Below are 22677 nucleotides of genomic sequence, written 5' to 3' on the forward strand. Positions count from 1 at the left end.
AGAGAAGAGGGGCCCTGGCCGGCTTGGCTCAGGGGTTGGAGTGTTATCCCTCGCACCGAAGGGTCGCGGGTACAATTCCCGGTCGAGGGCATGTACTTCGGTTGCAGGTTCGATCCCCGGCCCTGGTTGGGGCACATGCAGGAAGCAACCCATCGATGTGTCTCTCTCATATTGATGTCCCTCTCTCTTTCTCTCCCCCTCCCACTCTCTCTAAAAAAAAATAAAAAAATCAATGGAAAAAATACCCTCGGGTGAGGATTTTTAAAAAAAAGAAGAAGGAAGAAGAGTGGCCTGGGTCCCCGTTCCATTTACTCCGTCGCCTGGTGTAACTGGGTGAGATAACACACAGCAAAGGGGCGGCCTGCGGAGGGAGGGCTGGGAGGGAGCTGAACCACGAACAGACTGAGGGCTCGTTTGAGGAGGGACCACTAGGCGGAAATGAGGCGGGTGGTGCCACCAGAGGCCGCTGGGCCAGGCCTGCGTGGGCAGGTGGTCGGGGCTGCGGGTCCAGGACCCGAGGCCCGGCGAGCGCCCCTCCCCAGCCGCCTGGGCCTGAGGAGGTGAGTTCAGGACACGTAGGTGAGGACCCACCCCCCATTTGGAGTGCGTCTGAGCACGTGTTAGCAAGCATGTCCATGCACACATGTGATCCCATGTTCTCATGCATGTGATTTCTCATGCCCGCAATGTGTTCTCGCGCTCGTGTGTGTACACGAGTCCACATTCAAATGCGAATGCACACGCAGTCTCCTTCTCTAACTCCAAGCCCTCCACCCCCAGGACTGCAAAGCTGTGACCCCAAAGTCAGATGGAGGAGGCCTCCTCGCCCACCCCCTTCTACAGCTGAAGATCCCACCAGCCCTGCCTGGCTGTCCCCCCTCACTAGTGGCTTAAGAGGCCTCCATCGCAGGGTCCCTCCTACCCCCCTTTCCTATGGGGGTCTCTGAGGACACCAGGCTCCTGCGTGCTGGGGAGGGAGAGCCCCCATGGCCAGAGCCCGCGCTGGGATGGGCCAGCAGGCCTGGACCAAGCAGAGCAGTGGGCTGAGGCTCAGGGGCCTGGAGGACCATGGGGGCTGAGACTGGGCCAGCACGAGGGCCCCAGAGAGATCTGGCTCTGTGGCTCAGGGGAGGGAAGCAGACCCACTGCTCACACCCACCCTAGGGGAGTCCCACCTCCTGCCGAGCTATGGTTTTGCCACCGCTGACGTGAGAGGAGGATGGCTCACGGAGTTCTGCGAGCTTGGGCGGGCGTGGAAGGATGGCCCTGGGGCCCGCCCACCCACCCAGCCCAGGACGAGGGTCTGCTCTTCTGGGGGATGGGCCTGCCCTGACCGTCCGCCCCTCCAGGGCCTCATCTCGGGCAGCAGTCTTGGATCCAGGCAGAGCCAAGCGCAGCTGCCCCGCAAGGGCCAGTAGGCTCCACACCCATGAATGCACACCCACAGCGCCCCAGGCCCAGCTCTGACGCCATCAGGGTCCCAGGCAGAGCCCGGGGAGCACAGGTGGGGGGGGAGCTCGCTGGGTGACCTTGCCAGGCGGGCGGCTACCCACCCCTTCTGGGACCTCTGCTGCCTCCGAGGGCCTCAGCCTGTGCTCCAGGAAAGGAGCACGCACTCCAAGGTCACTAGGACGACAAGTGCAAGGTCACGCGGTAAAGCTGAGGCTTCGCTCAGGCCCACCCAGGTCTCCTGCCCGCTGCATCCTTCTCCCAGCCCCTTGGTGTTCCCCCTTCCCCTGCTCTCTGCTCCACAGCCAGCCAACAGCCCACTTCCTCCTCAAAGGGCTCATGATCACAGGGAGGGCCCAGGGACAACCCCCCGCCCGCCCTCAGAGCTGTGACTACAAGCTGAGTAACCACCTGAGCCTCAGTTTCCTCATCTGCAAAATGGGTTGGGGATGGGGCCTGCTTTGTAGGGGCCGCTCTAGGGATGAATGAACAGGCTGGGCAGGAGGGAGGCTCAGCGGGTGGCCTGTGACAGCAGGTCTGCGTGACCTGGGCTGGGGCCAGTTCCCCAGTGCACTTTCCAGGGCAGGAGCACGTTGCCCAAAGCCCCGCCCGGGCACCTGGCCGAGGGTGTCTCCCGGGCAAGGCCTGGCCTCCCTTGCAGTGTGCTCTTCAGGCAGCCCCAGGGCCCACACCTGACCCCTGGGTGGCCCCGACTCTCTCAGTGACCCTCCCTGATGAGCCCACGTGGCCAGCACACCAGGGTTCTGTTTTCTCACTGACGCAGCCGTCCCCCTGGGCACGGGGTGGGGGTGGGGCATTTCCCATTTCACCAGGAGGAATGCCGAGGCCAGTAGAGATGAAAGCACCAGTCAGGACAGGTCTGAGTCCCCTGCACGTCCATCACTAGAAGGTTCTCTCCCACCCAAAGCTGACCCAGGGGCCTTAGCAGCGAGGATTCAGGGGTCCCTTCCCCGGAAAATGGCTCTTTAGAGAACAGACTCCCACACCCTCGTCCCAGGGCAGAGGGTCAGAGATGGAGGGGGAGGTGGCAGAGATGCCCCCAAATAGTTGGCCATGTGTGATGCCCTCCCTGCTGGCACCAAGGCTCTGGGAGGCCCAGGTGGGCCCTACCTGTCATGGAGCAGCCGTGCAGCGTGGGGTGGGCACGGGGCCCGGGCAGGAGCCAGGCCGCCTCCGCCTGCCCGCCCGCCTCCTCTCACTTGGCAGCAGCCAGCAGAAGCCATTAGCGCCTGGCAGCCCGTGTCCCACGGCTCTGACAAACACCTTAAACACCGTCGCCAAGGCTCCCGCTGTCCCACGGCCGCCTTACTCCTCATAATCACCCAGTGCCCGGGCTGATGGCGGCCGCCTTACTCCTCATAATCACCCAGTGCCCGGGCCGATGGCGGCCGTGGACGCAGCCAGGACTCGGAGCGGCTTTCACCCTGGGCGTTCCCACCGCGACCCCCGCCCCCAGGCCTTTGTCTGCCTGCCGGCCGGCCGGGCCCCCAGCTTCGCGTCCGGGCCAGACAGTGCCCGCTTTGTGTCCAGGTTGGTGCCCGTGCTGCTGCCACCAAAGCCCATGGGCAGCGATGGGTGGAGTCCCCGGCATCCACGCCCAGCAGAGTGACGCCGAGCGGAACCACCTGGCTCCGACTCCCGCTCTGAGTGACTGGGGGGGGGGGGGGCAGGGGGCGAGGAAGGGAGAGGGATAGAGAGTTAGAAACCTGCACACCTCCTACTGGGGACGTGCCCGCAACCAAGGTACATGCCCTTGACCGGAATCGAACCTGGGACCTTTCAGTCCGAAAGCTGACGCTCTATCCACTGAGCCAAACCAGTCAGGGCCAGAAGCCTCATTTTAGAGATGAAGTGATCGTGTTCAGAGATGGGCAAACACAGTCACCCACGTCACACACGCAGCTCCTGGCTGTGCCCCAGGGGGCGCTGTGGCTGCTGATCAGGGGAGTAAGCTGAGCCCCACCCTCCCAGGGGCTCTGCCAGAGTGGGTGAGCACCCCTACCCTCTGCTGACCTTGAGGGCTTCCTTCCAGAGACACCCAGTTGCAAGCACAGAGTCCTGACCAGATTGGGGTGTCGAATATGAGGTCTCCGTGTGTGGGTTCCCCGCCTTCTGACGATGCTGGAGGAGGTGGGCAGAGAACGGTAAAGAGCGAGTGGTCTCCACCTGTTCTTCAGACTTTCCTCGGAGAGGCAGGGGTGATGGGCCGCCAGTGATGGCAGTGACCATGAGGAGACCAAGGTGCCGGCACAGGTGTCACAGGGGGCGGGAGTGATGGGGATATTGGTGAAGGGGGTGGGAGGGAGGGTGGAGGTGGAGCAGTGTTGGCAGCAGGGATGGTGGTGGAGATGGAGCAGTGATGGCAGCAGGGATGGTGGTGGAGATGGAGCAGTGATGGCAGCAGGGATGGTGGTGGAGATGGAGCAGTGATGGCAGCAGGGATGGTGGTGGAGATGGAGCAGTGATGGCAGGGATGATGGTGGAGATGGAGTGATATTGGCAGTGGTGATGGTGGTGGAGGTGGAGAAATGTTGGCAGTGGTGATGATGGTGGAGATGGAGTGATGTTGGCAGTGGTGATGGTGGTGGAGGTGGAGCGGTGTTGGCAGTGGTGATGGTGGTGGAGATGGAGTGATGTTGGCAGTGGTGATGATGGTGGAGATGGAGAGATTTTGGCAGTGGTGATGATGGTGGAGGTGGAGTGATGTTGGCAGTGGTGATGGTGGTGGAGATGGAGCAGTGTTGGCAGTGGTGATGGTGGTGGAGGTGGAGCAGTGTTGGCAGTGGTGATGGTGGAGGAGGTGGAGTGATGTTGGCAGTGGAGATGATGGTCTAGATGGAGTGATGTTGGCAGTGGTGATGGAGGTGGAGGTGGAGAGATGTTCGAGTGGGCATGGGAATATTGGTGGCAATCATGGGAATGTTGATGTTGATTGCGGGATCAGTGATAGCGATGGAGGTGATGGTGGTGGAGGTGGAGCAATGTTGGCAGTGGTGATGGTGGTGGAGATGGAGTGATGTTGGCAGTGGTGATGGTGGTGGAGGTGGAGCGGTGTTGGCAGTGGTGATGATGGTGGAGGTGGAGTGATGTTGGCAGTGGTGATGGTGGTGGAGATGGAGCAGTGTTGGCAGTGGTGATGGTGGTGGAGGTGGAGCAGTGTTGGCAGTGGTGATGGTGGAGGAGGTGGAGTGATGTTGGCAGTGGTGATGGTGGTGGAGATGGAGTGATGTTGGCAGTGGTGATGGAGGTGGAGGTGGAGAGATGTTCGAGTGGGCATGGGAATATTGGTGGCAATCATGGGAATGTTGATGTTGATTGCGGGATCAGTGATAGTGATGGAGGTGATGGTGGTGGAGGTGGAGCAATGTTGGCAGTGGTGATGGTGGTGGAGATGGAGTGATGTTGGCAGTGGTGATGGTGGTGGAGATGGAGTGATGTTCGAGTGGGCATGGGAATATTGGTGGCAATCATGGGAATGTTGATGGTGGTTGGGGGATCAGTGATGGCGATGGAGGTGATGGTGGTGATGGGAGTAACATTCTGGTGCTGCTGGGAGCCATGGTGACAGTGGCATTGGGGTACAGGGGGGCAGGGCTCCCTGTGCAGGGAACCTCATGGGGCCCTCCACCCGGCAGCCCTGTCCCACACATGGCCTCTGCCCTCACTGGAGACAGGTTCAGTGGGGTTTGCCTTATTCTTTTTTTTGTTTTAACCTCCAGTGAGCACAGCCTTCTGGGTAATGCGATGCAAATTGACAGAAAAGACAATGAGCCAGCCTGCGGCTGGTGGGGCAGCTCTTAGAGTCAGGCTGATTGCCTCCGTGCGATTTGCATGGCATTAGCTGGGCACGTCTCTGCCAGCAGCTTGTGCATCTCATCAGAGATCACCTGGATGGTCGCGTTCAACCAGAGGTGGTGACCTGTGATCCGGACCGGGCCAGGGCAGGGCCACGCTGCCCCGGACCTGAACGGGGCTCCCGGGTGTGGCCCCAAGGAGTCTGCACCTGTGGAAAGGCCCATGGGTGGGCTGAGGGGTGGGGACTTGAGTCAGCCAGGGCTACGGACGGGCCGGGCTCAGGGTCCCTGCTTGGCAGGCCCAGGAGGTCTGCGGAGCCAGCACGAAGCTGCCACCCGAGCATGTGTTGCAAAGGTGGCAAACTGGTCTCAGGCAGAAGGGAGGCCTGGCCCTGGCCTGGGAGGCCTCAGCACAGGCCCAGGCTCTGCCCTAACTGGCACCGTCACCCGGGTGGTCCCTCCAGGTCTCGGCTCCCCACTGTGCAGCGGGGCCCCGGCCTCATTGAGTCCACGGTCTTCAAGCCAGGCCCTGCCGGCGGTGCAGTCAGTAAGTGGCCGGGGCCAGTGCTCCATGTCAGGGTCACATGTTGCATCCCCTGAGCAGGCCAGCCCGGCCACTGTCACCATCACCCAAGGCTTCCCCTGGAGCCCTGCCTGCAGGGGGACTGCGAGGCGCCTGGGCAGTGCAGAACCCAGGTGGATGCCCAGACCAAGCCATGCTCTGTCCATGGTGCTGAAAGCCTGGGCCCAACCTGCCCTGGGTCCCTGCTGCCAGTGCTCCCTGACCCCGGCACCCCTATCACCCACAGAAAGACCCCGCTCCCCGCCCCCCCAGGACAGAAGACAGTGGGGCCGGGGGCTCTTTCCTTCTGCCCTCCGCCCCAGCGGGCCAGTCCCCCATCGCGCACATCGCAGTGTCCCACTCCCTCTCCCCGCCCAAGATTGGGCCTAATCAGAGCTAATCAGAAAATTATGAGCTGCCTGATTACTGATTAGGTTCCTAATGTTAATAGAGTCGAGAAGGACCCGCTCAGGCAGTGTTTTAGGGAAAAGTATAAAAATAACATCACGGGAGGGGCCTGGCGGCTGGAGGGGCTCCGCCGCCCTCGCAGATGGGGGCTCGGCTCTGCTTCCCGTGGACATTCATCTCCTGGCGGAGGGGCTCCTCGCAGCGCGTGTCCTCCCGGGCAGCTCTCACCACGCGGCTCCAGCAGCCCCAGCTCAGGGCAGTGGGACCGAGCTGCCGTAGGAGCCACCCGGGTGTAAAGAAGAGCTCGCTGCCCGGCCAGCGTGGCTCAGGGGTTGAGTGTCGACCTATGAACCAGGAGGTCACGGTTCCATTCCCGGTCAGGGCACACGCCTGGGTTGTGGGCTGGATCCCCAGTGGGGTGCGTGCAGGAGGCAACCGATCAATGATTCTCTCGCATCATTAATGTCTCTCTCCCTCTCCCTTCCTCTCTGAAATCATATATATGGAAGGGACCTCGGAGGGCAGGAGGGCCAGGCCGGGTGCCAGTTATGCCCAGGAGGCTCTGGTGTTGGTGGTGCACTTGACAGGAAGACAAAGCCACTGGCATCTCCATCTCCTGCCACGCGCAAGTCATGGGTCCTGGCAGCACTCGGCCATGCCGACGCCCTTCTCCCCACCCCTCGGGGCCCAGCACAATGGGAGATCGGGACAGGAGCTGCCCTCGGGCCATGGGGAGTGAGGCTGTCCCCACAAAGCTCGGAGCACGTCGAATGCCACGGATGGCAGCGGCCAAGGTCGCCACCACTCAGCTAGCAGGCCCTGTGCCGGGCACCACCCACGGGCTACAGGCTGTGCAAGGACAGGGCCGAGTGAGGTCCCCCGTCCCTGACTGTGGATGGACCTGCTTGGAGCAGGCGGGACAGATGCTCACTCGGGCCAAGGCCGCAGGGAGGAGAGCTGGCGGGGCTGGGACCCCACCCGCCTGCTCGCCTGCCCCTATTGTCAGCCCTGGGGCTCCGGCTCCCTCCTTGCTAAGCTGCATCTTGCTTCATTGTTATGCAGATATTTTAATTATGCAGATATGTTTTTAGACAGTTTTAAATATGTATATTATTTACTCATTAAACCATAACAGCTTTGGAAATTGGAAATCTGTATTTAGTATCTATCAGTCCACAATACAGAGCCAACACAGGGCCCGTGGGCAGGAGGGAAGCAGGGTGGTGCGGCGGTACTTCGGAGAAGGGCAGAGACTGCTGGGCACCCTAGTGCCTACCCCCACCCAGGGTCTGGGCCCAGTGACACCAAGGTTGGGGGACAGCAAAGGAACCATCTGGGGGCAGGTGAGGGGTCCTGCAGCCAGGCCCCTCCTGCCAGGCCTGGTGCTGCCCTGGGCGTTCGCTGTCCTACACGCTGGTCCACCCGCGTCTGCTGCCTCCACTTCCTCACCAGGGCTGGGCCGTGGCACCTCACCTGGCAAAGGGGCGGCACAGAGGAACCCACCCCTTAGGAGTCTTGCTAGGGGTAGGGTGGGGAGGGCGAGGAAGAGGCACCGTCTTCCGCCATCATGGGGTTAACTGCGCACTCCCTGCGGGCAGCCCCTGGGGATTGGCACAGGGGGCTGCCAAGAACCGACCCGCTCTGAGTGGGTCCGGTTTACACACAGACACTGCGGGCAGAAAGCCACTCGTGCAAGTCAGGCAGGATTCGAACCCAGGCCGGTGCTCCAAGGCCCCCGGCTCCAGGCTCTGACCCCCACCCAGGGCTCCTCAGGCCTGCCCGTGGGCGGTCCCAGCCCTCCACCCACGTCTCATCCTCACGCCTGACCGGACACACGCAGCCACACTGCCCACCGCAGCGCCATTCCGACGCCCAGCCCTTCCCCCGCACCACCAGGCCTGTGTGTTTAGCAGTTTCCCCGCGTGCGGCGCCCGGGGATGGACTGATTGATCTGTAACACCGAGAAAATAATAATGGCTTGATCGTTACTGAGGATTAAAAGTAATCCTTTCGCTGTGGCTATTGCAACTGTTATTCACGAGTCAGCGGCTGACCCCAGCCTTTGAGCCTGAGGGACTCCGAGAATCCAGGGAGGCTGGGTGCTGGGACCCCCTCCCTGGGGCTCCCCTCCCTAGGCTAGGGAGCCAGAGGGGCTGCAGCCTCCTGTCCTGGCCTGCGAATCCGCGCACAGAGCTGAGCCCTGGGAGGGTCAGGAAGGGCGGGCAGCAGTTGCTCAAGGCGCCCTCCCTCCTTACGCTTCACCCCTCCCTCCAGGCCAGGTGCTGAGCTGTGTAATAGCTGCTCAGTTAACAGTCATGTGACAAGTGTTGTTAACATGCATGTCACGCGTCACACAGCAGTGTCCTCTGCCGAAGGGCACCGCAGGCTTGTGCATGAGGGGCCTCGCCTGTCCTGGGGGTGCGGTTCGGGAGGAAAGGAGGCCCCGGGATGGAGAGGGAGGGGCAGGAGCTGGGGCCTCAAGGAAGCTTTGTCTCTTTTTTTTCTCATTGATTCTAGAGAGAGAGGAAGGGGGAGGAGGGAGAGAAAGGGAACATCGCTGTGAGAGAGAAACATCCATCCGTTGCCTCCCATACATGCCCTGACCCGGGATCAAACCTGAGAACTTTCGGTGCACAGAACGACACGCTAACCACCGCGCCACACCAGCCAGGGCGAAAGCCTTGCCTTTTATATGCAGAGCCATTGGGGGCTGCTGAGGATTTAGGGGTGGGGGCGGCCACACGCTCAGATCCGCGTTTTAAAGGCTCCAGGCGCCACGAGGAGATAAATGTCAAAGGGCGAGAGAGGATGCCGGGCCGGAGGGAGCGCAGAGCCTGGGCGGGGACACCCTCCGCGCAGCTGGTTTGAGTGATCTCGACGGTAGGATGTAGGGGGCAGAGCTCCAAGGTGGGCTCATTGCAGGTGCCATGGTGTGAGCTCCCGTGGGCCTGGGCGTCACCCCAGGAGGGTGTCCAGGAACTCAGGAGGGGCCAGAATTGGAGGCAAGACATGGGAGGTACCTGGGGTAGAGAGGCTGTATAAGAGGGAGGGGAGGAGGGGGAAGGGGGGAGGGGGCCCACCCAGGCAGGGCCCACCCAGGCAGGGCCCACCCAGGCAGGGCCCACCCAGGCAGGCACTGCAGTAATAGGCGAGCAGAGGATGGAACCTACAAACAGGCAGGTGAGGTAGCAGGAGAGGTGGGTGGAGGCCAGGCGGGGCTCAGCATTGGGAAGGGAAGGGTTTGACTTAAGAGGGATTTTTCTATTCTGCCCCCAGGACCCCAGCCTCCCAGCCTCCCAGCCCTCCCAGCATGCAGTGCTCTTGGCCTGAGGAGGAGGGGAGGCCAGGCCCAGCAGGGGGGTGGCTCTGAACAGCCCCAGGGAGTGCAGGCTGCACCCCGAAGGAGCCCCGCCATGCCTCCACACGCCGTCCATGCTGGGAGGGAGGCGCAGCCGGCCGCCACGTCCTGACCCAGTTCCCCCTCGTGCACAGCTGCCAGGCGTTATAGCATCTCCCCTCCAGGGCCCGCGCGCCCGGACTGGTGGCTGGGCCGTGCGTCCTGAGCACCGAGAGGCCGTGGCCCCCTGAGTTGGCTGGAGGCCAGGAGGCAGGACGTCGCTGCTCCCCCCATGGGATGGAACGGGGTCCTGGGGGGGCCAGCGCCCCTCTCCCCACAGAGCTACCCCGTCCCTCACGGGCACGGTGGGCCCTGTGGAGTGTGCCTGCTGACCTTGGTCATGGGCAGGGCAGAGGCAGTGGTGAGGGCCGGGCTTGGGGCCCCAGCCCAACCCAGACCCACTCTGTGACCTGGGGCAGGCTGCTCCCCGTCTTCATGCCTGGGCGTCCTCTTCTGAGGAGGGGACATGCCATCACGTGGTGAACAGTGACAGGTGCATGTATGTCGGTGGCCTAGGGGAGGGCTTGGCACGCAGCAGTGATGGGCTCACGGTGACAGTCATCAGCAGGACTTCACTCCGCTCCATGGCGGCCCTGGAGAGCTACCTTCAGGAGCCCTGAGACTTCCTGGGGGGCGGGATCCATGGGGGTGCAACAGCAGAACCTCAGGGTCTGAGCACCTCCCCTGGGAAGCCTTCCCTGATGCCCCAAGTTCCCACAGCGCTGGGCACCTCAGCGACTCCTGCCCTGGTCGCCCTGCCCGGTGACGTGTCTGTCTGCCCCTCTGGACCGTGAGAGGCAGGGCTGGCACTGCCGCCTCCCCACACATCGCATGGGGTGGTGCCAGGAATGCTGGGTAACGGGGCGGATGGGCGGACATCGGCTGTGCTCACAGGCAGAGGCCTCGATGGAGGCGGCTGCAGGAGCCAGCCCCACACGACGGGCCAGGCTCCTCTGGACAGAAGGCGTGGCGAGCCCGGCTGGCAGGGGCTCAGGAAGCCAGAACAGGGACAGCGGCGGTGGGTCTGGGCGGGCGCAGGTGGGCGGGGGGCAGAGGTGCGTGAGTGAGGCGTCTGCCACTCGGGCATCTCAGCTGGGCTGGGGAGGGCTTCCTCGGCTCTGACCTCCCTGTGCTCTGTCCGCAGAGATTGGCTGATGCTGCAGAGACCTTCCAGAAAGCCCACCGCTGGCAGGACAACATCAAGGTGAGAACGGCGCCCTCCCAGCCCAGCACCTGCCCACCCCCAGGCGCCGCTGGAGGCCCCGCTCCCTGCACTCGGGGTCACAGTCCCTGTGCAGCCCCACAAGGCCGCGAGCTTCTCTGGGCTTCAGGGTCCCCGTGGGACAAGGGACGGGCTGGTGCGGCTGCTGCCTGTCAGCTCGGACGTGCATGAAAGGGGCGTCTACCTGTCAAGCCGTTAGGTGCCAAGTCAGTGTCGGGGTGGGTGCAGCTGTGGGCACGGCAGCCCCTGGGCCCTGGGTGCTACTGTCCTGAGATGAAGCAGGCGTGGGCTCCGGCTGGTCCACTCCCCCCCCCACCCCCGTGGCCTGAGATGCCCCTCCAGCGGTGGGTGTGGCCACAGGCCCAGCGGGTCCCAGCCTGGTTGCCCGGTGCTCACCGTGCCCCTCCCCGGTCCGTCAGCTTTCCTGTCTGTGTGTCCCAGCCTCGGGTGAAGCTGGAGTCACCCCTCCTCCACAGCAGGGCCAGGTCCTGGTCTCCCCGGCGACCAGGCTGCCAGGCGCTCATCAGGCTGATGGCGGCCCATTAGCCGACACACCGCCACCCTGCCGGGGCTGCCAGGGGGACTGGCCGCAGCTGCAGGTGGGGACTGGCCAGGCCGAGGGAGAGGTGGATGCTTGAGGCTGGGGAAGGCACACCACCCGCTCCTGGCACCATGTCCTTCCCAATGATCTTCAGGAGGTGACAGATAGGGGCCAGGTTCCTCCCCACACTCAGGAGGGGCACCGGCCTGTGCCACAACCCGGGTCAAACTCGGGCCCTTTAGGAAAGCCTGTCCGTGTGCCGCTGGGTGCCCCGTGGACGGGTGACCAGGAGCCGCTGGGACTCGGTCTTCTTATCTCTGAAATGGGAAGGGTGGCACCCGGCAGTTCTGGGCACAGATGCTTGGCCCACGGGGGCCAAACTGGAACCCACTGCATGATCAGCAGCACAGAGTAGGTCTGCACGTAGACTTCTGGGAAACGGACAATGGTGACCCCTTACCCACACACACATACACCCTACCAAGCCCAGCCTGGGAACGCGGGTCCTGGAGTCTCCAGGGTCAGAGCTGGGACAGGAGAGGGAGGGGGAGATGTCTGGCCACGAAGCCGCTGCCTGGTCCCAGGTCATGACCGCACACCCCTGGCCATGACGGGCAGGGAGCCTGTAGTCCCAGCCCGTGGACACCTGAGAAACCGTGGCCTGTGAGCAGGCAGCACCTCCGTGGCCCTGCAGATGCCAGGCAGCAGGTGCTCTGGTGCCCATAACACTCAGGGCAGATGACGGCAGCCCACCTGGCGGACCCTGCGCCTGGCGCCAGCACCTCACTGCGCCATCATTACCCGCCATCTACACCGCCAGCAGGAAGGAGCTGGGCCAGGGTAGGGGTGGGGGAGGCGGGGGAGGCCACCCCCAGGGCCTCAGTGCCGACACCAGGACCCGTGGGAGACAAGCCCTGCCCTGAGAGTCCCATGGAGGAGGCAGCCTGCCCCAGGGAGTCAGACGGGGGAGGCAGCCGACCTCAGAGAGTCTGATGAGCGAGGCGGTTCTGCAGCCAGGCCCGGCTCAGGGCGCCGGCTGGATGGACAGGTGGCCTCCTGGCCTGAGGTCCGCCCTGCCATCAGGCTGGCTGCCCGCCTTGCCGAGCGGCGACAGACGGCTCTCCCAGAAAACAGTCCCCGTGGCTGCGCCGAGCTGGCGGTGAGCCAGACAGGGAGACCGCGCGCCCTGACGGCGAGGCCGGTCGCTGGCCTGGGCCCTGCAGAGGCCTGGCGGACAGGCGGCAGTCAGGTCTGGCCAGGCCATGGCATCCGCCCTCTAGGGCACCACCCTGCATTCCCCAGGCCCCCCATGCTCACATCCTCACCCTGTTTCCACCTGCCAACCCCCCCGTGGGCCCTCTCTTAGGCTAAGCTCCATCTCAGGAGTGTGTGTCAGCCGCCCGCACCCGGGCATGTAGGCCCACAGCCCCCTCCCGTGTCACTGTGTGCAGAATCCACATGGGCGGGGGTGGGGTGAGTTCAGAGGGGGGATTCCCTCACCCCTGCCCAGTTTGAGCAAAATGGCCCATTGAATGCCAGGTAACAGAGGGGGCAGGGGGAGCAGTGTGGGCCCCAAACTTTAAAGATGCCCCTTTTACCCCAACCAGAGGGTTTCTAGCACATTCAGGCCCCTCCCAGGGCTGTGAGGTTGCACACATAAGGGGGGCCCCTGTGGGTAGGGTTGGCCCTTCCCCCGGGGCGGCCCAGCTCCCTGACCCCTAAGCAGCCTCAGAGGAGGGGGCATCACCCTGATTATAAGTGGGCACCCTGACCCCCAGGTTAGGCCTCACTGAGGCTACAGGATTTAAGAGTGAATTGGGGTGACACCGGGGAGTCCTCCTGGGGTCCCTGGGGTCTGCACTCACCGCCCAGGATCCCAAAGCTCACATGTGCAGGTCAAGTTCAAGGCCAGGACCGTGTGTGCCATCGCTAGGAGGGGCTGCCTCCATCTCGCCCAGAGGTGGGCACTAATGGTGGACACGGTGTCGTACAGGCCACAGCGGACACGGCCTTTCCAGGGACCCGACGGCCCCACCCTGCCACACCCCCAGCGCCACGTCCCAGCAGGCACAGCTGTGTTGCCCGTGTATTTGCACACGTGTGGCCTTGCCCGCCACCACCCTCCACCAGGGAAGGGCATGGGCTGGCCTCCACGGGGGGAGAGCTGGGGAGGAGTCCCGCACACGCACAGGGCCTGCCGGGGCTGGGGTCCTCCTGTGACACGTTCCCCGGGTCCCTGGTCCACCAACATGTGATCCTCTGCTGCAACCAGGAGTCAAGACAAAGAGAAAAGGGAGCCATTGGCCAGGTGGAGGGGTGGCCACGTAAATGCCGGGGGCTCCGGGGCAGAGGGGCCGCAGGACCCGCCCGGCCTGTGAGGGAGCCTGGGGTCCTGGGGGCCTGAGAGCGACGGCCCAGCTGCCCTTTCCCGTCCCCGCGGGAGGTTCCCCCCGAAGCGGGCGGGTGAAGCCCCCGCTCACCCGACGTCCTCCCGCCACGCGGCCTGTGTTCGCTCTGAGGGAAGAGCGCAGAGCCGTGTTACGACCCCCTTGAGATAACAAATCACATTTTCTTCTCGCCGGCAAGTGTGTTGAATTGATATTTCTCCCCTCGGTTTAATGGGTTTGTGTTCAGGAATGATCTTCATCAACCGAAACTCCTTATTGTGTTTGATGTAATGTCAGCTTTCATTATGCGCTCAGGGTCGGCGCCGGCGGGGCAGGCGGCATCCTGGAGCTGGTGGGTGGGCGCGGGGGGGGGGGTGTTTGGGTGGGGGGTGGAGATGTTCGGGAAGGTGGGTTGAACCGGGTTCGAATCCTCATGTGCATGGCCAGGTCCCAGGGCCGTTGGGAGGACCCGTGATTCAACGTGTGCCAAGCGCTAGGCAGAGCAGATGCCTCAGACCGCAGGCATCGGGTGGCCCGGTCCTCCATGCATCAGAGGCTGTGGTCCCGCCCAAGATGCCAGGCGGGTAGTCAGTGTCCCAGGCGCCTGCACTGTGCCTGCGGGTCCAGCCAGTCCCCTGCACCCCCAGACCACTGGGAAACACCTCACGACTCTTCCCTCCAACCGTGGCCTGAGACCAGCACCTGGGCAGTCACCAAGGCCAAGCCCCTCCCGGGAGCATGAGGAGCCTGAGCTCAGAGAGGGAGCAGTGCAGCCCTGAGGTCACACAGCACCTGGGCCCAGCCAGGCCCGGGTCAGGGGCGGCCACCGCGGAGCAAGTGCTGGCGCTGTGCTTGCTGTGTTACAGCCACACCCTTGGGGTACACTGAGTCATCACCCCCACTTTCAGATCACACAGAAACAGGCTTCCGGCGACGGAGGGACCACAGGGCTGAGGAGCACGGGGGAGGTGGCTCGGACACTGGCCTCTCCCAGGTGCTGGCCCTGCTGCCCATCAGGGCGGGGAGGGTGGCCCTCCTGCACGGGTGGCATTTGATGGCACCAGATTCACCTCCTGGCGGCCTCTCCCAGCCACACTCGGTTCTGATTAAAGATCATTAGACATGAAATTAGCCCGTTTGTGTCACGGCCTCCCGGGTGGCCGGTGATTGTGACGTGCAGATGGCCAAGAAGCCGGCGCCGGGCGGGCGGGCGGGCGGGCGGGCGCGCTGGCAGCGGGGCGGGCGCCGGGCCGGGCTGTGTTTCCTCCTCGCCTGTTGTGTAAACCTCCCCGCGTTTCACAACAAATCACAGATAATTAATAAGCACAGGCCCGTAATGAGCAGGCTTTTTAATAGAAGAATTGGGAGATGCGGGTGGAACCATTCTTTTCCTTCAGCCCGGGCTCAGCTGGGTTCCGTCTTCCTCGCTCCTCCTGGTGGAGCTTCGGCTCCATCCCCCAGGGGGGCAGCGGGCAGCGACCTGGCGTCAGATCTGAGGACCGTCCCCAGTCTCCTGGGGGAGGGGCATTGCCAGCCTGAGTCCCCCACCCCCACCCCCCGCCTCCCTGGATGGCCGTTCTGGGTGCAGGAATCTGGGGGGTCGTTCCAGCCTTGGGGCGGGGGTCCAGGCTGCACCTCGGGAGGCCTCGAGCCGTGTTGTTGAGGCCTCTCCCGCCCCCCCACCACCAGGAGGAAGACATCGTGTACTACGACGCCAAGGCTGACGCTGAGCTGGTAAGTGCGCCCTCTGCTGGGGAGGGGCGGAGCCACACGCCTCTCTGGGCCAGTGGCCTCTGCTGGGGAATGAGGGTGGGACTCAGCAGCCTGGGATTCTGAGCTCGAGCCTGAGGGGTGTGGAGGCTCAGCCCCCACCCTACACCTTCCCCAGCAAACCCCTGGAGGCCAGACCCCCCCAGCGCTGTGTCTCTATGGCCCTTCAGGCACAGCTTCCTGCAGTGGGTGGTGGGCTGGGACCCCGCACGTGGGGTCCTCCCCTGGGTCAGCTCAGGTGCCAGAACTGAGGGGCGTGGAGTGCATTCAGGGAGGGCTTCCCGGAGGAGGCGGGCGGGGCTGCGAAGCAGGAGGCTGGGCCACCCAGGTGCATTCGGGTCAGTGCACCCCTTCCCTGCTGTGAGGGGAACAGCAGCTCAGTGGGTGGGGCACCCCCCAGCCTGGCCCTGTGAGCAGCGCTTGGCCCGGAGCTCAGTCCACACCCCAACTGCAGAGGCAGCCCAGGTCCTGTGCCTGCCCTTCAGATGACGGGCACCTTTGGGTGGGAGGGGCCTACAAAGGAGACAGGAGTGTTAAGGGGGGCCCTAGCCAGTTTGGCTCAGTGGATAGAGCGTCAGCCTGCGGACTGATGGGTCCCGGGTTAGATTCCGGTCAAAGGCACATGCCTTGTACCTCAGTTGCAGGCTCGATCCCTGGTCCCAGTCGGGGAGTGTGGGAGAGGCAGCCACACAGTGGGTCTCTCTCACATCAATGTTTCTCTCTCTATCTCTGACTCTCCCCCTCCCTCCCACTCTCTCTAAAATCAGTGGGGAAATACCTTCAGGTGAGGATTGAAAAAAGAGAGAGTGCTGAGGTCAGAGCACATGGGAGAGACAGTGTTTGGTCGACTGTCACGGCCGGGTCCATCGCGTGCCCCTAAGAGAACCGTCCCCTCTGGAAATAGGTTCACAGCAGCTCAGTCCCTGGGTCCCCCCTGTGCGGGCTAGGGCAGGAGACCCCGAATCCTGGCTTCCTCTCCCAGGCCTGTTGGCCTGAGGGGTGTCCTTCCGGGGGCAGGAGGTGTCCAGTGACACCCAGAGGTGAGAGGCAGGAAGGGGGCGCTGCAGGGGGTCCCTGGTGCCAGGCTGGCCTGGGGGAGCCTTCAGGACAGGCAGGCGGCGGGCAGGGGGGCGGAAGAGGGGGGTCGGGCTAAAGCAGGTGTGCTTCCCCCTTGGCTGAGCCTCCGTGGCGCCCAGAGAAGCTGCTAAAATTAAAGCTGGAATCTGAAATTCAAATGAAGAGCGAACCTTTAATTAGACCCTGGATCTAGCTGCGAACCCCCCCCCCCCGGCAGCGGGCTGTGATTTTAGCAATCAGTGCATTAGACGTAGACCGGGACACGGCCGTTGCCCGCCGCACAAGCCGCGGGCCATGGGGGGCACCGAGGCGCCCCTTGGCCAGGGCGGAGCCCGCTCCCTGCCAGGACCCCCTGCTCGCCCTGCTTCCGGCCCCAGTGTCTCCAGGACCCCCAGCCCTGGCTCTAACCCACTGAGCCCTGCCCCCAGCCCTTTGCACACTTGCTGGGGGGCTGGATGTGGCCCAAGGAGGGAGGCCCCCCGGCGGGGCGGGGCGGGGCGGGGCTGAGGGCGGGAGCCGGGGAGCTGCCCAGCGCGCCCTGCTATGAATTCCGCGCACACACGTTTGCCGCTCCCCGGCTCGTGTTGTTTTGTGTGTGTGTGTTTTTTTCATCTTTGCCAGAGGTACAGTTAGAGATCTTTCTAGACCATTTACTTTTAAATTACCAGCCAGAAGGTGGGGGAGGGGGAGAGAAGGAAGGAAAAAGTTCGCCAGCTGATAGCTTATCAGCACGGAATCCAAATGTCACAGTGGTCGGGAAGTTGGGAGATTACATTTCCCAGCGCCCTTCATCTGCGCTGACATTTCGGGGGCTTTCTTCTCCCGAGCCGCCCCCCCTCCTCGCAGAACGTGAGTGGCTCGCGCCTCTGAGGCGGCTGCTCCCCGCTTTCCCGGCGCCTGGGGCCTGCGGAGGGTCCTGGGGTGTGCAGAGCTGGGGGGGGGGGGGCGCACAGAGCTTGGGTCGTGCAGTACAAAACCCGACCCCTAAAGAGATGAAAAGGGGGTTTGCTGCAGGCCCTCCAGGCAGCCTGTGCGACCCCCAGTGGCAGGAGCGGAGGTGCCGTGAGCCGCTGCCCTGACCACCCGCAGGTGGAGGAGACGACCTGGCCCCTGCCCAGCTGGTCCCAGGCCTGGTGGGGCCGTGGGGAGCATATGGGAAGCATGTGGCTGGTTCAGCCACTTACACAGCTTCCTCCCGGGGCACAAAGCCCCCCAACTCTGCCCTGCCGCCTTTTTCCTGTCTCCCCTTCTCTCTCCCCACCATCCTCCCTTCCCCCTCGCACACCTGCGCCCGTGCCTGCCCGCCCCCCTCGGCTGCAGTCAACACTGTCGCTCAGACCCGCTCCTGCCAGCCTGCGGCGGTGGGCGGGGGGCGCACGGCGCATGCCCAGCCTGCCCGGCCAGAGACGTAGTAATTGGCACCTGTCAGAGCTGCAGCTCCTTTTAGAAAGTCAACGGGGGCCCTGCTGGCTCGCTGGCAGCAGGCTGGGTCTCCGTGCTAGCCTCTGCCCGGGCCCTCCCCCAGGGCTCCCCCAGCTCAGACCTAGTCACCCCGCTGCAGGGGTGCCCCCCCAGATGGCGCCAGGGGTGGGCAGGGCCCCGGTGGGGGTCACAGAGCTCTGGGAAGGGCACCAAGGCCTCCCCAGGGGTTGCACGAGGCGCGTCCCCAGGGCAGAGGTCTGCAGCGCGCGCTCCTCACTGCCGTCCAGGTTTGCCTCCCTTGCTGGTGACTTGATGATTGGTCTTCAAGGATGTGGAGAAGGGTCGGTTTGGTTTTGGTTTCGGAATCTGGGGGGAGATATGAGTGGGGTGAGCAGGTGAGAGTCACAGGCCGCCCGAGTGAGGGGACCACCCCCCCTGTCTCTGCATCTCTCTCTGTCTCTGTCTGCAATCGTCTGATTCTGAGACGTCCCCACCCCCTGGCCCCTGGCCCTCCCCTGCCTGCAGCCTCTCCGACCCCCCTTCCCCATGGCCAGCCCTGACACTGCCGGGGCGGGGGGGGCCCTCCTGCAGGACGACCCTGAGATTGAGGATGTGGAAAGGGGGGCCAAGGCCAGCACCCTGAAGCTGGACTTCGTTGAGGACGCCAACTTCAAGAACAAGGTCAACTACTCCTACACGGCGGTGCAGATCCCCACGGACATCTACAAAGGCTGTGAGTGCAGCGAGGCCGGGGACGCGCCCCACACACGGCCGGGCCAAGACCCACTGCCCGCCAGGTCCCAGGGGCCTGGCCAGTGCCAGCCACCGTCAGCCCTCCACCCAGGTCACAGGTGCTCGCCTCTCAGACTCACCCACACGCAGGCAGCAAGCGGGCCAGGCACGGCCTCGCCGAGGCCGCTGAGCATGGAGCCTCGGCCCTGTGCAGGGTCCCCCGTGTGCGCACACGCGCCCCACGCCTGCATGCATGCCCAGGATGGCCCCTCACGCTGGGCCGCCCCACCCTGCCTCGTTCCCTGGCCCCATGTAGGAGCGATGGAGGAGCTACCTCATCAGATGGACTCAGGGACATGGGGTTCAGGGAGCAACTCCCCACAGGCAGGAACTCTGTGACAGACACTTCCCTCCTCCTCTGCTGGGGGAGGGGAGGGGGAGGAGGCTGGGATTCCAGGCTCCAGGGAGGGCAGCTTTGCACAAGGAGGAAACCAGGCCATTACAGCTAGCAGGACTTCAGTCAGACATCAGGAAGAACTTCCTGAAAGTCTTGGGAGCTGGAGGGAGGGGGGCAAGAGGGGAACACTAGATGGGGAGCTCTAGCAGCAGGACTCAAGGCTCCGGGGTCTCTTGGTTCTGACTTAAATCGGGGGTCACCTACAGGGCACCTCAGAGTCCAGGGTGCCCACTGGGTAGAGGGTCTGGGGACAAAGGCTGTCTCCAGAATGCAGGGAGCCCTCGGGGTGCAGGGGGGCCGTCCCCGCCCCCACAGGCCCCTGCCCGAGCCAGTGGAGGAGCGCTATCACAAGCAGGCACCCTAATTAAAACAGGAGCCACGCCGCCCTCCCCAGTCACCCCTCGCTACCCACACAAATTACATTTTATATGTTTTTTATTTACTGTGTCACTTTTAATTAAATCTGTAATCGCCCGCCTGAGGGGGCATGGGCCCCGTTTTCCAGCTCAGCGTGATCTGAGGGCGTGCGTGTGGGTGCGGGTGGGGCCCGGGAGCAGGCTCTGTTGGGGGGGGGGGGGCTGGAGTGTTTGCACACGTGTGTCTGGTGGTGAATGTGTGTGCGCGCATAGTCTGGGCAGCTACAGGGACAGCCCCGCCGGGCCAGGGGTCTTCTCCTGGCCCCTGACCTGAGCCAAGACCACCCTTGGCCGGCAGCTAGGCGAGCTCCCAGGACCATCTGCTCTAAGCCTTTCACTGTGCAGATGGGGAAACTGAGGCCTTGGCACGGGGGGCAGGGAGACCTGCCAGGGGGACCCTCCCAGGACAGACGGGGCTGGGTGAAGCGCCTGACTTTATCTTTTTCCTTAAAGAGAAAAATAGAAACTGTTCAACTCACTAAGTTTCTAAATTAGGAACAAGACCATAACACAGCGTTCAATAGGCACAGCCAACGCCAGAAATGTGTTTTGTTTTCCCATTACGGTCAGTTACGGGAAGCTGCGGCCAGAGGGGGGTGAGCGCGGGTGGGAAGGGGGGCGCAGACCAGGCACCGCAGAGGCGCCTCTGGGGGAGCGGGCGCAGGGAGGAGGCCCAGGGAGGTGTGGTGCCGGCTGTGGGCAGAGCCCGGAGCGTGTGTCTCTAACCCCCAGCGCTGCACCTGCTCGCCAGGTGTCTGTGTCCGTGTTCGGGCTGTGCTCTGAGCAGGCCCTTCCTGGCTTTCCCTTGCGGTGGGTCTCTGACCAGGACCATGAGGGGGGCTCCCCCAGGGGAGGGCTGAGTGCCCGACTCCACTGGGTGTTGTAGTCCCACAGGCAGAGACGGGTACACTGCCCGGTGAGACCACAGGCCATGCACACTGGCACTTTGAGGGCTGTCTGAGGGGGGCAGGGGCACTGCTCCGGCCACCTGAGTCCCTGCCCCTGGTGGAGGGGTCACAGGCTCTGTGAGTGCACACGGGGGGGGGGGGGTGTCTGGCCACAGGGTTGGGGGAAGGGAGGGGGTAAATGTCGTGCGGGCTGTGAGGACAGGACCCACTGGTGTCACCTGTAGGTGCAGAGTGGGTGCAGGGATGAGCATGGGAGCAGGTGGATTGGGGGGTGAGGGGATCCCACCCGTGGCTGGAGTGACAGAGCTTAGGTGCAGGTCTGCCTGGTGGGAGTGCAGGCCCTGTGCGTGTGCACATGCGTGCGTGTGCATGCGTGTGTGTGCATGCGTGTGTGTGCATGTGAGCACGCGTGCCTGGGCGGGAGCGGGAGCCTGGCGCAGACCCTGCCCCTCCGAGAACCCCGCCCGCCTGCTCCTGGCCTCGCTGATTAATCATGGAGCTGAGTGGCTTCCAGCTTATCAGGCACCTTAATAGCTGAATAATTCCAGCCCCATCATCGTGCCCTTAATTGCTTTCTTGTGGCTGCGGCCCCGAGTGCATGCTGATGGGTGAGCTCCCAGGGGACCCGCCACCAGCTCAGGCAGCACGCTGGGTCGGGGTCCAGCCCACAGCTCCCCGGGGCCACAGGCCACAGCTGTCCAGCCGGGCTGTGGGGCCGGCCGCAGGGTGGGCTGAGCCGTGGCTTAGGAGGGTGAGGACCAGGCGCTCCCCCTGAGGAGCTGGCAGCCCCGTGGTGAGGGAGGGGGAGCCCGGGAGGCAGAGAGCGGGTGAGGCTTCCACGTGGGGGCACGGGCGTGGGTGTCGTCGGGTGAGGCTCAGGGGGGGCAGCCCAGGCGCACCCCACCCCACCCCCTGCTCCCCCCCGCAGCCACCGTCATCCTCAACGAGCTCAACTGGACGGAGGCCCTGGAGACCGTGTTCACCGAGAACCGCCGGCGCGACCCCACGCTGCTGTGGCAGGCCTTCGGCAGCGCCACCGGGGTCACCCGCTACTACCCAGGTGGGTGCCAGCCCGCCCCCGCCCCGTCCACTCGGCAACCCCCCCCCAGCCCCGTCCACTCGGCACCCCCCCCAGCCCCGTCCACTCGGCACCGCCCACTCCTGGGCCTGTGGGGTGGGATGGTCACCCACAACTGCCGCCTGCATGGGGCCGGGCCCTTCCCTGCGAGACCCACTCACCCCTTTCCCCTACAGCCACCCCGTGGCGAGCCCCCAAGAAAATCGACCTGTACGACGTCCGAAGGAGACCCTGGTGAGCGAGCAAGGGGGGGCTGGGCAGGGACACCCCCTGGCTCCCGCCTCCCGCCCGCCCCCTCCCGCCCGATATCCAGGCTGCGAGCAGGGCGCAGCCAGCTCTATCCAATTTTCATTTCACACATCGTTGCCACTGGAAAATGGATCCCATCACCCAGGCAGGCCTCCCAGCTGCCTCTGCCCCGTCCACTGCCTGGCACCCCACCCCCTCGGGACTGAGGGATGGGACAGTGCAGGTTGGGGGGGGGGGCGTATCCTCTGTGGGGTTGGCCAGCCCCCCCGTAGCTGAGCCCTCCCCTCTGCTCTGCCTCTCCCGCCAGTAGCCACGACCTTGCCCCTCCCTGCCACCTGCTCAGTCCTGCGCACAGGACTCTGCCCTTGGGACCCCGTCCTGGGCTGGGAACACGAGAGGCCCCCCGAGACCAGGGACCGTGCCTCCAGCCCCCTCTCTGGGTCACCTGCTCCCCCTCCTCGCCGCCGCTCACGTGCTGGGGGGCCAGGTCACGCATGTCATGGGCAAGGACGGTTTTATGAAGCGCGGTATCCTCAGTGCCCAGAGCCCCGTGTGGCCCACGCAGGGGCCGCCCCGTGGAATCGGTTGAGCCGGGTGGGGTGGGAGGAGGGAGCCGCCGGGTCCCAGCGAGGCTGGCCCTCACCGGAGCCTCTGTGGGCAGGTACATCCAGGGGGCCTCCTCCCCCAAGGACATGGTCATCATCGTGGACGTGTGAGTGAGCCATGTGGCCGGTGGGGTGGGGGCGGAGCGAGGGCTGGAACCTGCTGCCCGGGGCATCGTGGGGGG

The 22677-nt window shown here is 64.2% G+C and overlaps 1 protein-coding gene across 7 annotated transcripts in view; it reads left to right on the top strand.

Annotated features, from left to right (window-relative positions):
• Positions 1 to 22677, top strand: part of CACNA2D2 (calcium voltage-gated channel auxiliary subunit alpha2delta 2) — a 109621-nt gene that overhangs the window by 71020 nt on the left and 15924 nt on the right. For all 7 annotated transcript variants that reach the window (XM_059664648.1, XM_059664650.1, XM_059664649.1 and 4 more), the window contains exons 4-9: positions 10776 to 10835; positions 15471 to 15515; positions 18642 to 18783; positions 21492 to 21623; positions 21818 to 21875; positions 22552 to 22602. In XM_059664648.1, the coding sequence (XP_059520631.1) occupies positions 10776 to 10835; positions 15471 to 15515; positions 18642 to 18783; positions 21492 to 21623; positions 21818 to 21875; positions 22552 to 22602 (488 nt within the window). The remainder of the gene's footprint in view (positions 1 to 10775; positions 10836 to 15470; positions 15516 to 18641; positions 18784 to 21491; positions 21624 to 21817; positions 21876 to 22551; positions 22603 to 22677) is intronic.

This window comes from Myotis daubentonii, chromosome 14 (assembly GCF_963259705.1).
Source record: "Myotis daubentonii chromosome 14, mMyoDau2.1, whole genome shotgun sequence".
NCBI classification, from domain to species: Eukaryota; Metazoa; Chordata; class Mammalia; order Chiroptera; family Vespertilionidae; genus Myotis; species Myotis daubentonii.